The following is a 16,515-nucleotide window of genomic DNA, read 5'->3' as shown; positions in this document are numbered from 1 at the left end:
TTCCATAAAATCCTTCAGAGTCTATAACTTGAGAACAAGAGTGGTCATGGAATCTATCAATGTCTCTTTTGATGATAAGAAGATTACTGGACTTGAAGATTTTATTGATCATAATCAGCTGAGATTTGAAAATGAATACTGCAAACTCTAATGGATCAAACTCTGATGTTATTGAAACTATGGTGACTACGCCAAAGGAAGATGCACCTATGCAGGGGGAGCATAATCAAGATATAACCACATCTCAAGAAGCATTAGAACATACATTTGGCTCTTCAAGTTCTGATTCGTCAAGTTCTGATAAGCCAAGTACTGATAGTTCTGAAAATCTAAATTCTGAAGAATCCAACTCAGAGAGCATAGTTTCAGGGGGAGCATCAGAAAATGTTAATAAAGACAACATGGATCATGGGGGAGCATCCAGTTCTAGAGAAAACCTTCCATCTGCAAGGAAGTGGACTAAATCACATACACCTGATTTGATAATTGGAAATCCTGATGCAGGTATCAGAACTAGAACATCTACTTCAAGTGAATGTCTTTACAATTCTTTTCTTTCTCAGACTGAGCCAAAGAAAGTGGAAGAAGCTCTTCAAGATGCTGATTGGGTGCAAGCAATGCATGAAGAGTTAAATGAATTTGAAAGAAACAAAGTCTGGACCCTAGTGCCAAGACCAAAGAACAGATCTGTTGTTGGTACAAAATGGGTATTCAGAAACAAAACTGATAGTGATGGCATAATTATAAGGAATAAGGCAAGGTTGGTTGCAAAAGGATATTCTCAACAGGAGGGAATCGATTATGATGAAACATTTGCACCAGTTGCTAGATTGGAAGCCATAAGGATATTTTTGGCTTATGATGCTCACAAAAAGTTTACTGTCTTTCAAATGGATGTGAAAAATGCTTTTCTCAATGGAGAATTGGAGGAAGAAGTATATGTTGAACAACCTCCAGGCTTTGTAGATTCCAAATATCCAGATTATGTCTACAGGCTTGATAAAGCACTGTATGGACTTAAGCAAGCTCCAAGAGCATGGTATGAGACTTTAGCTCAGTTTTTTCTGGAAAGTGGATTTAACAGAGGAATAATAGACAAAACACTGTTCTACCTCAACCATGGAAAGGACTTACTTCTGGTCCAGATTTATGTTGATGATATCATTTTTGGTTCTACAAATGACAGACTTTGCAAGAAGTTTTCCAAACTGATGTAGTCAAGATATCAAATGAGTATGATGGGGAAACTTAGCTATTTGCTGGGCCTTCAAGTCAAGCAGAATGAAGAAGGCACTTTTATTTGTCAAACTAAGTACACCAGAAATTTGCTGAAGAAATTTGGAATGCAAGATTGTTCAAGTACATCCACTCCCATGGCCACTGTAACAAAAATGGACAAGGATACTGGTAAATCAGTAGATATTACTGATTATAGAGGTATGATTGGCTCACTACTCTATCTAACTGCTAGTAGACTTGATATCATGTATGCTACCTGTCTTTGTGCAAGATTTCAAGCAGATCCAAGAGAACCTCACTTAACAGCTGTGAAAAGAATCTTCAAGTATCTTAAAGGAACAGCTGATCTGGGATTGTGGTATCCCAGAGAATCAGATTTTAATCTAATAGGTTACTCAGATGCAGATTTTGCAGGTTGCAAAATTGATAGGAAAAACACAAGTGGAAGCTGCCAATTTCTTGGAGGCAGATTAGTTTCTTGGTTTAGCAAGAAATAAAAGTCAATTTCCATATCCACTGCAGAAGCAGAGTACATTGCTGCAGGAAGCAGTTGTGCACAGATTCTTTGGATGAAGAATCAGTTACTGAATTACGGGTTAACATATTTCAAAATCCCTATTTACTGTGATAATCAAAGTGTTATTGTTATGAAAGGTAATCCAGTTCAACACTCAATGACAAAGCACATCAGCATCAGGTACCACTTCATAAGGGAATATGTGGATGAAGGTACAGTGGAATTGCACTTTGTTCCAACAGATCAACAACTAGCAGATATCTTCACAAAACCACTGTGTGAAGCTACTTTTACAAGATTAGTAAATGAACTTGGAATGGTTTCAGATTCTTTCTCTAAATCTGCTTAGTTTTGTTCTGATGCATCAGACTTTATGATCAGTATTTACAGAAATTGCTCTCTTTGTGTATTCTATGCTTAATTGAAAATTGCTTAAGTACTGACCGGTGTCTGATGTGACTATCTAAACTCTGATAGTGATATGTCTGTTTATGTAACTATTCTATCCTATGAGGATACCTGTGCTAGATGCTGACCTAGTAGTCTTCAATATACTAGAGATTCCATGTTAGAAGTAATTATTTATGTGGAAATCCATTGACACAAGAAAATTCTGATATTGAGCTTAGTTAAGTTTACTCTGTCTATCTTATTACTAAGTCAAAAACTAGAATAATGCTTCTCATCTGTTAAGTTCTGGTGTTAGTAAATCTGCTGAATGTACTAAGCGCTGATAAACCTCACTTATCAAAAGAAAAAGGAAAAAGAAAAAGAAATAAAATCAGGTACTCCTTTGAGGTCTAGAGAAAAATGTGGAAGGGACGACCCAAGTGCATTGCTGGTATTAAGTAATATGCATCAGAAAAATAAAATATTTTCTTGGTGACTTTTCACACTCTATGATTACTGGAGAAATACTCTGATAATAGCATAAATTCTGATAAGCAGTCGTGACTCACTTACACTGAGAAGCCACTGTAAAATGGAATTTAAAAAGATGCACAAAATTAGCACAAAATAGTTGAGGTGGACTCAAGCATGAACTCATTCAATAGTAGGCTTCAGAATAATGACAGATTTTTAAGTAAAGTTTTAGTTATGCCTTATTTCTAAGATGTACTGAAGTGAATCAGACTTTACTCTTTGTCTGATATTTAGCTTAATGCACACACTAAACACTCCATATGAATGATGAAAATTACTGTGGTGATCTATGTTCTTTTAGATGAACAGTTTATGTGTCAGATTGCATAAATTCTGAGGACAAGTTCTGTTGAACGTTCTGATGATTAAGTTCTGAAGAATCTATATTAGAATTTGTGTGAAGAATTACAAAGATAGACATTCATTTTTTTGAGTTAAGAAATCATGTTCTGATAACTGTTAAGTTCTGATTAAGTCTAAGTTCTGATACTACATTCTGCTCCTTTACTTGACTTATTTGTGGATAAAATCTAAAAACAGTCTCCTTTTAAATCAGAATATGTTTGGGCAGAATATTAACAGTCAATATAATTAGGAATAGCGGTACACGTACATGCACAGTAATTTTTACTTGTTTCTTGTGTGCATTAAACCTAGTTTTACCTTTCCAATGACTGTTTTTCTTCTTCCAAGTCTAGGGAGATGAGGTAGAATTATTTCTACTTGTCAGCATTCAATTTCCTTGCGTCTCCTGGCATTCTCTTGCCTATATAAACAAACACTTCACAACAGCCTACACATCATTTCTTTTCTCACATACTCACCTTCATTTTCTTCATACCAACAAAACCATGGTCAACTATAACATGTTTTTGAACTATGAAACCTTCAACATGGAGCTGAGCTGTGAAGCCTGGCAGCAGGAATGACACGTCACTGCCATTTCTGATGAGATTTGAGACTCTGTTCCCCAGGAGGTTCCCACCCACCTCTTGTTCTTTTACATGGACTACCATCGCCATCTGGAGCGATTGGAGGAAGAAAGGCTGGAAGCTCTCCGCCAGCAAGAGCGAATCATCAGACTCGCTATTCTTTTTGTAGAGAGTAGGAAGAAGAAATAATTTATTTTCTTCTTCCTGTTTTTCTTCATCGTCAGCCTTGCCCTGCTTCTTGAGCTAGGACTATGGCTGTTGATGTTAGGTCTTAGAAGCTTAGGACAATCTTGTAAAGTTCTGATGAAATTTAAATTTCATGAATGTATTCTCTTAATATATTAATGAAATTTCTACTTTTTGCAAGTTTTTGTCTCTGAGATGTTTGTAATTTAAATGCATTGATAAATCCTGATATATATTCATATTCTGATGACCATTTCATTTTTGATTTAAATTAAGTTCTGATCTTAAAATATCAGTACTTGTTTACTTGGTTTATTTTGGTCATTCTCACACTCGATTTTTTTTTTCAGAATATTGGTTTTATAATGAAAATAATTGAATAAGTGGGAACAATTTAAATTTTGAATTAAAATTGGTTTACCTCAATTAATGGAATTACTGGGTAAGTGGAACGGTTTTTCCTTGAAAAACTGCAAGTGGGTAAGAAATGATTACTGTTTCCCCGTGCCCATTAACTATTCATTATTGCTGCATGTCTGACAGGTGTCCAACGGTTATATTTTTTTTACCAAGTATAAGTAAGAAAGAGAGAAGATTATACAATCTTATATTTACTTTTACACTTTATCTCTCTTTCTTTGCTTTTACTCTCTCTCATCTCCTGACGTTGGTTTTTCATACAGACATTCTATCAAACACCTAACAGGCAAATCTTAATTTTCGATTTTTCTCATGGCACCTAAGGATTTGATCATTGATGGAGCTAAGTTCGTTCCAAATAACTATGCTGCAATTCTCGATCATGCTGAAGCTCCGTCTGAGTTGCATTTTGTGCAAGATCTTCTTGCACACAGTGAAATTGGGTATGCATTGACCCAGCCTTCAGTCTTTTCAAGCCAAAAAGTTCTGACATTTTGGCGGACTGGGCATTTTGATAATGGTGGTACAACTGGTACTCCCAGTATTGTTTTTGAATTGGATGATTCTGAACATGCGGTAACTCCTGGTACAATTCGCAAGGCCTTACATTTACCAGAAGGCTGTACTTTTTCAACACCGGAGGAATCAGCTCTACAAGAGTTAATGGCCAGTTTGGGGTATGAGCAGAGTTTGGCTAAGCTTGGACAGTTGAAACGGGCTCATATCAGAAAGGAATGGAGCTTCTTCTTCGACTACATCACTAAAGCTTTCGGGAATAAGTGTTTCAACTTTGATGCCATTCCCATAACGAGTCAGCATATCGGGTATGCTATCATTAACCAAACTCATTTTGATTTTGCAAATGCTGTGATATGTTTTATTGGGGATAGGATGACAGAAGATAGGAATGTTGTCTACTTTGCTAGATTTTGTCAGCTTATATATACTTTCTGTTGTGCTGATGCCCCTCAACTAGCCAGTTCTTTATATCCACCCTTTAAATTGCAAAAAGAGTCTTTAATGACTTGGTAAATGTTGACCTTAAGAAAAATGTGGTTAGACCTTTACAGATTCCTCAGTCTGTAAAACAGATCTTGGTAAATATTGATCCTCAAACCTATAGATCTGTTTATCCTGATGTCCAACCTACCACCACATCCCAAACACCACAGCAACCATCAAAACATACCACTCATACATCTATACCTCAGCCTTCCCTCAGAACATATCTCAAATCATATCTCTCAACTTCACAGACAGCTCAACCTTCATCCTCAGCACCTACTGTGAAGCCTTCATCTTCCAAGCCCAAGAGGACAAATACTGTTTCTCAAACACCACAGAAGAGAAGGAGAATTATTCTGAGAGATGAGTCTGATAGTGAGGAACAGGTTTCTTTATCAGAACCTGTTGTTAAAGAAGCTGAGAAAATTCCTTCTCAGAAGGATTCTGGAATTGGGGGATCTAACTCACAAGAACCAGAATCTGCTCAAGCCACTGCTTCTCCATTGACTCCAACTCATGAAGCTGCTATAGAAAAGGCCAACACACCATCTGTGTCTCCAGTTCATAAGACTGTATCTCCTGTTGATCCAGGCACAAGTGCTGAAATTGATATTCAGAACCTGGTTGTGCCTGAGGTACTTTACTTAGAAGCTCCAACAACAATTCATCCATCAACAACACCTGTTACTGATGCTACTCAAATTCCAGAATTATCTAATACACCTTCTCTGCATCTTGATGATGATAATCAGAATATAGGTGAGCATCAGGATATGGCTGTTGATCAGAACTTGGAACCAGATCAGCACTTAAAGGATGATGTTGAAGCCTCAATTGCTTCTCATACTGTTGTTTTATCAGAAGATGCTGATTCTGTAAGTTCTGATGCTGCACATGCTGATGATACTGGTGATGCTGCTCCCAGATGCTGATGAAACAGGTCCTTCAGGACATGCACCTCAACAAACTGTTCCTAAATATGAACTATTTATGAAGTTTGTTACAAGAGAAGCACCAGTGCCTTGGAGTGAAACTCCTGCAGGACAGGAGTGGACTAAGGAATGGAACTCAGTTACATGTGTTCCATCTGCAAAGCATCTTGCTGAGCACTTGACAAAAGCTGATGAGATGTTAATTACTGATGATTTCAAAACACAACTTCGAGTCACTGCATTGAGTACTAAACATATACAAGGTCTCCATTCCACTACTCATGCAGAGTTACATAAAATTCAGGAATAATTAATCAAGCAATAACATGTTCAGAAACTTGACAAGAAAAAATTCTTCCAACCTACCTTTGACAGAGTTGCTTATATTGAGAAGACTCAAGAGAAACAACAATCTCAGATTGATGATATTTTGAAAAATCAAGCTTCTCAGCAATCTCAACTTAATGAAATCCAAGCCTCAGTGGATTTGCTTGTCTCTCTTCTCTTACCTGCTGATGCCAAAAAGGGGGAGAAAGTAATTAAGTCCAAATGCAAAACTGATAAGACACTGAAGGGGAAGGATGATAAAAAAGATGACCAAGGAACCTCTGGAATGGGTGGAGGTCATAGTCAAGGTAGAGGTTTCTCATCAAGAAAAGCTGAAATCACAAGTCACATGACAAGTTCTGATACTGGAAAAAGAATTACTTCTGTTACTGGTAAAAGGATAAGTTCTGATGAATTTTAGACCTTGATGAAGAAATGTCAAGACAGTTATTTCTTAAGGAAAATCCAGGAATGGACTTGGAGAGTCTGATGGAAGAAGAAGCCAGACTTAAATCAGAAAAAGTCAAATCTAAATCTGAAGCTTCTGGTAAAAAGAAACTTCCAAAACTCAAAGGCATTGTGATAAAAGAAAGGACAAATCCTGAAGCAATCATGGCTAAATCACAACTGCAGATAGATCCAAGGTCCAAGGGTAAAGAGAAAGTTGGTGAACCTATCAAGGTTTATGTGCCTCCTGTGAATGAAGAAATTACTGATGGAGATGATGATCTTGCTCTGACTTCAAGAAAAGTTTCTAAGACGACCTCTGACATGGCTCAAGTTGTTCAGAGTCAAGAGATAGTTCTAATATTTCAAAGAAGCAAGTAACCTCTGACATAGCTCAAGTTAACTTGATATCAGAAGATAAATCAAAGGAAACCTCTGACATTGCTCATGTTAAAACTTCAAAGAAACTCCTACCAGGATTCACTAAAGCCAAACAGACTCAACCTTTGAAGACGGCTGCAAGTGGTTTTGAAGCAAGAGTGGTTACTGGAAAGGAAGCTAGAGATAAAACTGGATTGGGAAGTGCTGATGAAAGAAGAATACAAAACACAACCAATGATCCAACTTCTTTAAGTGAACCAGGTATTGGAAAAACTCATGAGAGATTGAATCAACTAGAATCTGTACAAATGGTTTACCATATCTACTTGAAAGAACACATCTTGTTATACTTCATGACAGATGGTAGGGTTTATCATATAAGGGAAAATGCCATTCCACTGAAGTATTTTGAAGAGCTGGAACATGTATTATTCTTACTTCAAGTGAATGACAAAATAACAGAAAGTGCTGCAAACTTTTTGAAGAGTCAAATTCAGAAACAGAAAAAGCTTTATTCTGTTAAGTCTGACAGCTCATATCTTCCAAAGTACAGATATCACAAGGGTGATATTGTTGAGATGAAGCCCAACACTGGAAAGATTATAACTATATTTCTGGGTTACAGGGCTGTGGAATTCAATCTTGAGTCTGAAAAGGCATATTTGATCAGACTGGATCAGGATATAAAGAAAGCTAAAATTAATGATCTCAGGGCTGCAATCTTTCAAATTGGTGAAGATACTGCAGAACTTAAAGATGCTAAAAGGAGGATGATTGATGAACTCAGATATGCTGAGAGATGTTTGTTGAAGAACTATCTCAGAACAACTCCTAACATCAGAGAGATCAGAAGATGAAGCCAAGTCAAGATCTACAACTGCTTAAATTCTGATATAAATACAGACTGAAGTTGTTATCAGAAGTTGAAGATTGGTAAAGCTTTAAGGACTGTAAGTTGTAATTATCTAGTCAAATTTTCATGCATTTGTACTTAATGTTTTTGACATCATCAAATATCTGTTAAACTTGTATATTATGCTAATTTACAAGTTGGGGGAGATTGTTAGATATATTTGATAATGTCATGGATAATGTGATTTATGTTTAGTTTTCAGATCTTACTTAAACAGGATAAATCAGTACTTACTGGAAGTCAGGACTTAAGGATATCAGTAATTATATTATCAGGAGATAATCATCAGAAGATGGATATCAGAACTTAAGTACTAAAGGATGTTCAGATAAGGAAAACAGCCGGTTAAAGGAAAGAAGATCGAGACAAACATAAGAAGAGATATGCATGAAGATGGAATTCTATGAAGAATGGAATACTTGGAAGAAAAGATATCTGATTGATATATTTTAGGAAGCAGAATTATATTCCATATCAATTAGCGATTATCTTGTAACTGTGTAGTATATAAACACAGACATAAGGTTTACACTATAAGTGTTATCACAATCGAGAAGATTATTCATTGTAACCCTAGCAGCTCTCGTGATATTTGTTCATCATTGAGAGAGAACAGTTTCATACTGTAACAGAGTTTATTGTTTCAATAAAGTTTGTTTTCTGTTACTTGAGTTATTAAAGTTCGATTTGATTGTACTATACACTGTATTCACCCCCTCTACAGTGTGTGTGTGACCTAACATTGCCGAACCTATTAGGCGCATCTGAAGCAATTTGTATTTATATTAATTTTTTTTGTCTTTGATTTAAATAACCTTCAAATATAATATAAATAGTTTAATAACTGTTAAACATTAAGTTTAAAAATAAAGAGTTTAATATAATATTTTTATATTATAATATGTAAAAGATAATTTGGATCAAAATTTGGATCACGTTGTTGGAGTTCGTCAGAAATTTAGATCAGAGTTTGGATTAATTGGTGATGCAAATTTGGATTTTTGGATCAAAACTAATGGAGATGGCTTTAATATCATTGGAAATTTAGATTTGGATCTGATGCAAATTTGGATTTTTGAATCAAAACTGATGGAGATGTCTTTAATAAAAATCTTATTTAAGCTTACAAGGAACTGACAAACACAATGCAGAGTTCAAACTCATTAGGCCACTGCTGTCACATACTCGAACGCTAAGTTTCCCGGACTCGGGTTTGAGGTATGGATTCAAGTGTTGGATTCTTATTTTTTTAAAAATTAGGATCCTTGGATATGGATCCAAAATTGGACACGGGTTCGGGGATTCGACATATAACTTTCACATAAGCGAAATTATACCTATTTTTTATACATTACATTTGTAAATTAGTGTCTCTTACCACATAAATAAACATATACATAATTGTTTTATGCCATATTTATAACATAAATCAAAAGGATAACATGAAAATAGTAATCCATTGACATCCCTCCCTAGAATTAAGAGAATTAAATTGTTGTGAGACCTTGTAAATCATATTGAACTATATCTCATAAGGTCAAAGTGTCTTATTTCCATCTGAAGGATCCGACTCACATCCCACAGCCACACCCATGTCATGTCCAACGGACACGGGTATGAGGGAAAAATTGAAGGATCTGGGTAACTTCGCTCAGAGGTGAAAAATCGTAATTATAATATAATTCCAATCTATATTTTGTTAAAAAAACAACATGAAACTCTACATGAAAGAGTAATATATGGGTGAAACCAAAATACGGTGTAACTGTATTAAGATGAAACCAAATAACCTGTCAAGAAATAATTTAGAGTTCTACGAAAATAGAATTTTAATTGTAATCATATTACGGTTTAAACAATTTTATTATTTTCTAGTGGTGAACCAAAATATAGTTTTTATAATATTCATTCCATTTTATTAAAATGAAATTCGACCAATAAATTAAAAAATTCTAAATTAAAAAATTCTAAATTAAAAAATTCTAATTTAAACACATGGCCTATTTACTTGGTCGTATTTTATATTTCTTGAAACCTATTTAGTTGAGCCAATATATAAACTTATTTATTTTAAAATATAATTAAAAATAGGAAACAAACCTATAAAATTAATAAAAAGTCATGGCTTATAAAAATTTAAAAAAAGAGTAAAGATAATACCTAAGAAATTATAAGTCATATAGGAATAAAAAAGGATAAAAATAATACACTATAACATGAATCGTAAACCAAAAGGTGGTGAAGCTAAAAAATAAGTAAAATCAAAGTAACACTTAAAAATAAGTTTCGTTTATAATAAAGAAAAACAGGTAAAAATATTAAATATAGAAATATAATTCATATATGAATCAAAAAAGAAAAGAATACACTTAGAGTTATAACATGAATCATAAAAACGGAAAACAAAAGGTGATAAAACCAAAAAATAAGTGAAAACACAGTATCACTTAAAAAGTTTATTAATAAAGAAAAACGGGTAAAAATAATATAGATAGAATTTTAAGTTATATAAGAATCAAAAGCTATAAAAATAATACACTTGGAGTTATAACATGGATCATAAAAAGTGAAATTAAAAGGTGATGGTATCCAAAATTAAGTGAAAACAAGATATCACTTGAAAATAGATTTAGTTTATTAATAAATGTTATTAATATGACCATATATGATATTTTTTTAAGTCTTCGAAACGGTTCTCCCAAATTTAAAATGGCCATTTGGCCTATTTACGAGGAAATGAAACAACGCCAAATATGCACTAATTACTTGACTTAGTTAAAGAAAAGAAAGTAATGGCAAACCATGCTAACTCATCAACAAGGTATTCCTTTCTTTAAGAAAAATAATAACAGTTAGAAATCGACGCCCTTGTCATGTTAGAATTGGTTGGTTTGTATAATGTATGCAAATTGTGACACTTTTCGTTTAATAATTAGAAATCAACTTGCTTGTCATGTTAGAATGAGTTAATCTGCATAATCTGATGCAAATTGTGATATTTCATTTCTTACTATTTACAAGGCTATTATCAAATACTAAACTTACTGTTTACCCATTTGAATGGGTAAACCACAACGCAGCATATGCGGCTTAAGATGCACTTTTACCTATATATAGAGGGGAATCAGAATTCTATCTGAAATTAAAAAAAAAAACTCAAAATATCAGTAATTTTCTTTGGTGAGCTAGTCATGACCTGAAATAAGTTTCAGGTAATTTCGAAAGGTCGTTCAAGTTGAAAAAAAAAATTGATGGACTACAGATTTACTGGCCTACAGCCATACCACCCCATGTCCCCATCCGGAGACTTCACCTTCAGTACAAACATGCCACACCGCTTTGCCTTCGGCTCAACAAGATAGAAAGTTGTTGGACACGTGTTAAGTTGTCGAGGCCTTAGTCATCACCTAAATCTTGAAAAAGATGACACCTCATGTCCCTCTCCCACACATCGTTGGTTATAGGCCCAACAGGGCCCATTGAACGAAGGCACAATATGAGATTAAGCTACTGGGAGCTACTGGGCCGAAGGATCTTCAGGCCCGCGAGACGAAGACCCTCGGAAGTCCCAGGCTAAGGCTCACTCTTCTTCCAGACCGTTGGAAAAAACAAGGGACATAATGCCCCATTTTCACTCCCTCCTCAATAATGAGTAACGGATGAGCCTTGGGTATAAAAACTCTTGTAAAGTAAGACAAAAGATACACACATTCTCGCATACACTCTACTTTTCTTGTATTATTACCACACCCTTACAACCAGATTCTGATTCTCACACCGGAGGTGAATCGGGGGTACAAACCCTCGCATTCTCTTCACTTTCAGGTATCAGCCGAAGCCACCTTCAAGGTACCGAAGCCAGTTCAAGCTCCCGAAGGAATCTGGGCGTAACATGTGGCGCCGTCTGTGGGAAAACGAGAGTCACAAGCTGAGACCGAGAACATGACAGAAACAATTCACGAACATTCACCGTCGCCTAGTTTTACCGACAAAGGACAACCATCCTCCCTAGTGGACGAGGACGGGATCATCACATTGCCTCCTGAAGAAGATGCCTTACTCCTAAAGATCCGGGCAGAAAAGGCCGCGGAGAAGGGCAAAGCCAAAACTGATCAAGTTGACAAAGAAGCGGAAGCGCGAGCGAAGAAAAGAGAGGCTGATGCGCTCCGGCTAAAGGCCCTACAGCTCCAAAGGGAGGAGATTGAACTGCAAGAACAAGCCTTGCGCGAAGCAATGCGGGCCGATAAGCATGGAAGAACGAATAAGGATAGAAGGGAACGTCGGGTGCATGACGAAGAAGATGAGTCAGACTCTGATTCGCATCCCCGGAGGAAAAGGACCAAGCAACCCTTTTCTTCTGATTCGGATGAGGAACCCGATGGATCCAGCCTCAGGCTCAATCTCCTAGAGAAGGCCCTAAGATGAGCGAATATCGACCCCCCCCCCAAGCGAAGAAAGGCAATTCCCTAAGATGAGCGAGTTCAATGGAAAAGGAGACCCCGATGACCACTGCGAAAAATACGAGCTCCTGATGGTTGGGATGGGTCACAATGATATTATGTTGTGCAAAATTTTCAAGACTTATCTCAAAGGGTCGACTTCAATGTGGTACAAGTCCCTCAAGCCCAGGTCCATTGGGTCCTACGAGCAGTTGAAGAGGAAATTTTTGAAGTACTACTCGCACATGTGCCGAAAGGCGAAGGATACTGAAGCCCTGGTCCACTGCAGACAAAGGGCGAACGAAGAGATGGGGGATTATCTCGCTCGGTTCAAGGAAGAAGCTGGGATGGTCACTAATCTGGACAAAATCAAGGCGATGGGCTTCCTAACGGCGGAGCTGGACCCCTATAAAGGTAAGAAGCTTCGCTCATCTCTTTACGATTTCCCTCCGAAATCCCTGAATGATATATATGTGAGAGGCGAGAACATTCGCCGAAAGATGGAAAGTATTGGGGGGTATAAGGATTCAAGAAGGGATGACCGATCAAAGCGAGCCGGCAGATATGAAGGCTCAAGATCAGGTGTCGACCGAAGGGATAGTAGAAAAAAAGGAAGGAAAGAATCGGATTATGGGGCCGAACGATGGCGAGATAGAGATTCGGCCGTATTCACCCCATTGAATGCGCCAATCTCCAAGATTCTTTATGAGATTAAGGGCAAACCAGGATTCGTCCGTCCCGCCAAAATGAAGGTCCCAAACCACAAGACGAACCCCGATAAATATTGCGACTATCACAGGGACAAGGGGCATAACACCGATGAGTGCTACCACCTCAAAAAGCTCATTGAACGTATGATCAAAGACGGCGAACTTAATCAATTCGTCCGAGATCTGAGAGATAGGCTTGGGCCGAAGGAGAATCAGGAGGAGGAAATAGAGGCCGAAGAGCCGGAACGAAGGGACAGGATAAGGGGCAAAGTAAAAACTATATCTGGGGGCAGCATTCTGGATAAGGATAGTAAGACAGCAAAGAAGAAATATGCGCGACAAGTGTACAATCTATATCAGTTCGGACAGGCGAAGCCCCATATGCCCATGACCTTTAGCACTGAAGACTATGAGGATGTCATTCGCCCGCACGAGGACCCTCTAATCATCAATCCTATCATCGGGCAAAATAAGATATGGAAGGTAATGGTGGATACAGGCAGCTCGGCCAACATACTATTCCACAAAACTAATGGCATGATGAACTTGGCTGGAGAGCAATTAGAGCCCTGCAACGAGGCTACCCTTTATGCCATTGGAGGGCATCCCATTCAGTTTGAAGGAACAATTACTCTACCAGTCCTCCTAGGCAAATTGCCATATATTGTCGAGAAGCCAGTGAAGTTCTACGTAGTTCGGATCGAAAGCCCGTACAATGCAATATTTGGCAGGCCGTTCTTGTCGACCTTTGAAGCGGTGGAGTCTATACCCCATCTTAAGCTCAAGTTCCCAACTAAGAAAGGGGTAGGAGAAATGAGAGGCGATCAGAAAACCGCCCGAATCATAATGCTGGAGGATCTCGAGAAGGATCAGGAGTACGAGGGGCCAGACGGAACTGGAAAGAGAAAGCGGGCTGAGTTTGAGCCCAGCGGAAGCCGAGAAACATTGAACATTGAGTTGGAAAAATTTGGGGCCGACCTCTCGAGCCCGATTGCCGAACCCGCCGCGGAAACCGAAGAAGTGAAATTGTACGCAGGCCATTCGAGAAAGATGGTTCGGATTGAAAAAATATGGGGGCAGATATGAAGTCGAAGGTAATAGCTGTCATTCGGCAATACCATGACGTGTTCTCCTGGGGGTCAGAAGACATGCACGGATTGGATCCCAAGACGGCAAAGCACTGCTTAAATGTGCAGCCTGAGGCCAAACCGGTGAAGCAGAGGAAGAGGACATTTGCAGTCGAACGACAGAAGGTCATAGAGGCCGAAGTGGAAATATTGTTGGAAACTAAATTTATCGAAGAAATTGAATATTCCGACTAGCTAGCCAACGTGGTGGTCGTTAAGAAGTCGAATGGGAAGTGGAGGATGTGCGTGAATTATACGGATCTCAATAAAGCGTGCCCGAAGGATCACTATCCCTTGCCCATCATCGACCAACTGATAGACGCCACGACAGGATATGAGTGTTGTGAATATGTTGTGTACTTGATGATCACTTAAACAAAATGTCTAAGTAGATTTTACTTAGTGAAATTATGTAGCACTCGATGGATAAGAGTTTTATTCCCGACGGATAACTCATTATAGTCCCGGCGGATGATTAACTTATTATCCATCGAGTGAGTAGCTTATGTAATAATAAGTTTGTAGCACAGTGATGTATGCACCTTTGTATAGAATCTGTAGTAGCATATAAGTCATGTTGACTTTAACTAGATATGCAGAATAGGTTGATTAACTGTACATAAGCAATATCTTGTAATTCTGTATAAGTGAAATGAAGTCAAGTGCCAAAATAGCTACCGACGGATGATTAACAAAGCTTCGACGGATGATCAAATGACTATCAACGGATGTTTAACATAGCAGTCGACGGATGATCAATTAAGTCATCGACGGATGATCTGAAAGTTGACGGATGATCATATCAAGATTCAAACATCAGTTGAACAGTGAAAGCTGACACACAGCCGTCGAGTTGGATACAAACACACTGTGGAAGCCCATTAACTGGGTAATAGAGGACGAAAAGCAGCAAAGATCAAGACTGTTAGATTTTATATTTGTTCAGTTCTTTTGACTTTGTAATCTTGGTAATATATAAACCAAGAGAGTAGCAAATAGAAAAATAACTGAGATAGCTAAGAAACATAAGAAAACATAGAAATCTTTGTAAGCACAATCTTTAGCATTTCCTGTATTCTCAGCAGTTCTATTTTGTAAGCAGCTGTGAGCATTTCTGCACATAGAGTCCTCTCGATATATTATATATATCTCTGGTGAAATTGTTTAAATCCACCAGAAATTTTTTAAAGACTCTTATTTTTAATTACTTATGTTTTGATTCATTCAAGTTTACATTCCACATTGTGCTAATCAAAACAAATATATCCATAATCGAGTTGAACATTTTTATTTCAAAAAAAAGGTTCAAGAATTCCATTCAACCCCCCTTCTGTAATTCTTGCTATATTGTTAAGGGACTAAAAATTGGTATCAGAGCAAGCTCTTAATCTACAAAGAGTTTAAAGATCAAAACAATTCAGCAAGATGAACAAGAAAGATGTTGGAGTCAAAATTCCTTTTCTTGATAAAGATAATTACCACCATTGGAAGGTAAATATACATCTTCATGTGCTTTCTCAAGATGAGGCCTATGTGGACTGCATAGAAAGAGGCCCTCATGTTCCAATGAGAGCTGCAACAGCAAATAAACCATCTGTTCCAAAGCCAAGGCATGAATGGTCTGATCCTGATATTGAACAAGTCAGGAAAGATAAAAAGGCCATGAACATTCTGTTCAATGGTGTCGATGCAGACATGTTTGATAACATTATCAACTACAAGACTGCCAAGGAAGTTTGGGACACAATACAGATAATCTGTGATGGTACTGAGCAAGTAAGAGAAAATAAAATGCAGCTCCTGATTCAACAATATGAGCATTTTCACAATGAAGAAAGTGAGTCACTCACTGACATTTTTAGTAGATTTCAAAAGCTACTAAATGCTTTTAAATTGCATGGAAGAGTCTATCAGACTAAAGACTCCAATCTGAAATTTCTCAGATCTCTTCCAAAGGAATGGAAACCAATGACAGTCTTACTGAGAAACTCACAAGATTATAAGAAGTTTACTTTG

At 37.3% G+C, this 16,515-nt stretch overlaps 1 protein-coding gene across 1 annotated transcript; it reads left to right on the top strand.

Moving 5' to 3' along the window:
- Window positions 1-12,694: 12,694 nt before the first annotated feature.
- On the top strand, window positions 12,695-14,458 carry LOC141719702 (uncharacterized). The gene has a single exon (XM_074522075.1). It carries the CDS (start codon window positions 12,695-12,697, stop codon window positions 14,456-14,458), a length of 1,764 nt encoding a protein of 587 aa, XP_074378176.1.
- Window positions 14,459-16,515: the final 2,057 nt, after the last annotated feature.

Source organism: Apium graveolens, chromosome 4 (assembly GCF_009905375.1).
Source record: "Apium graveolens cultivar Ventura chromosome 4, ASM990537v1, whole genome shotgun sequence".
Taxonomy (NCBI): domain Eukaryota; kingdom Viridiplantae; phylum Streptophyta; class Magnoliopsida; order Apiales; family Apiaceae; genus Apium; species Apium graveolens.
This window is presented reverse-complemented; position numbering and strand designations above follow the sequence as displayed.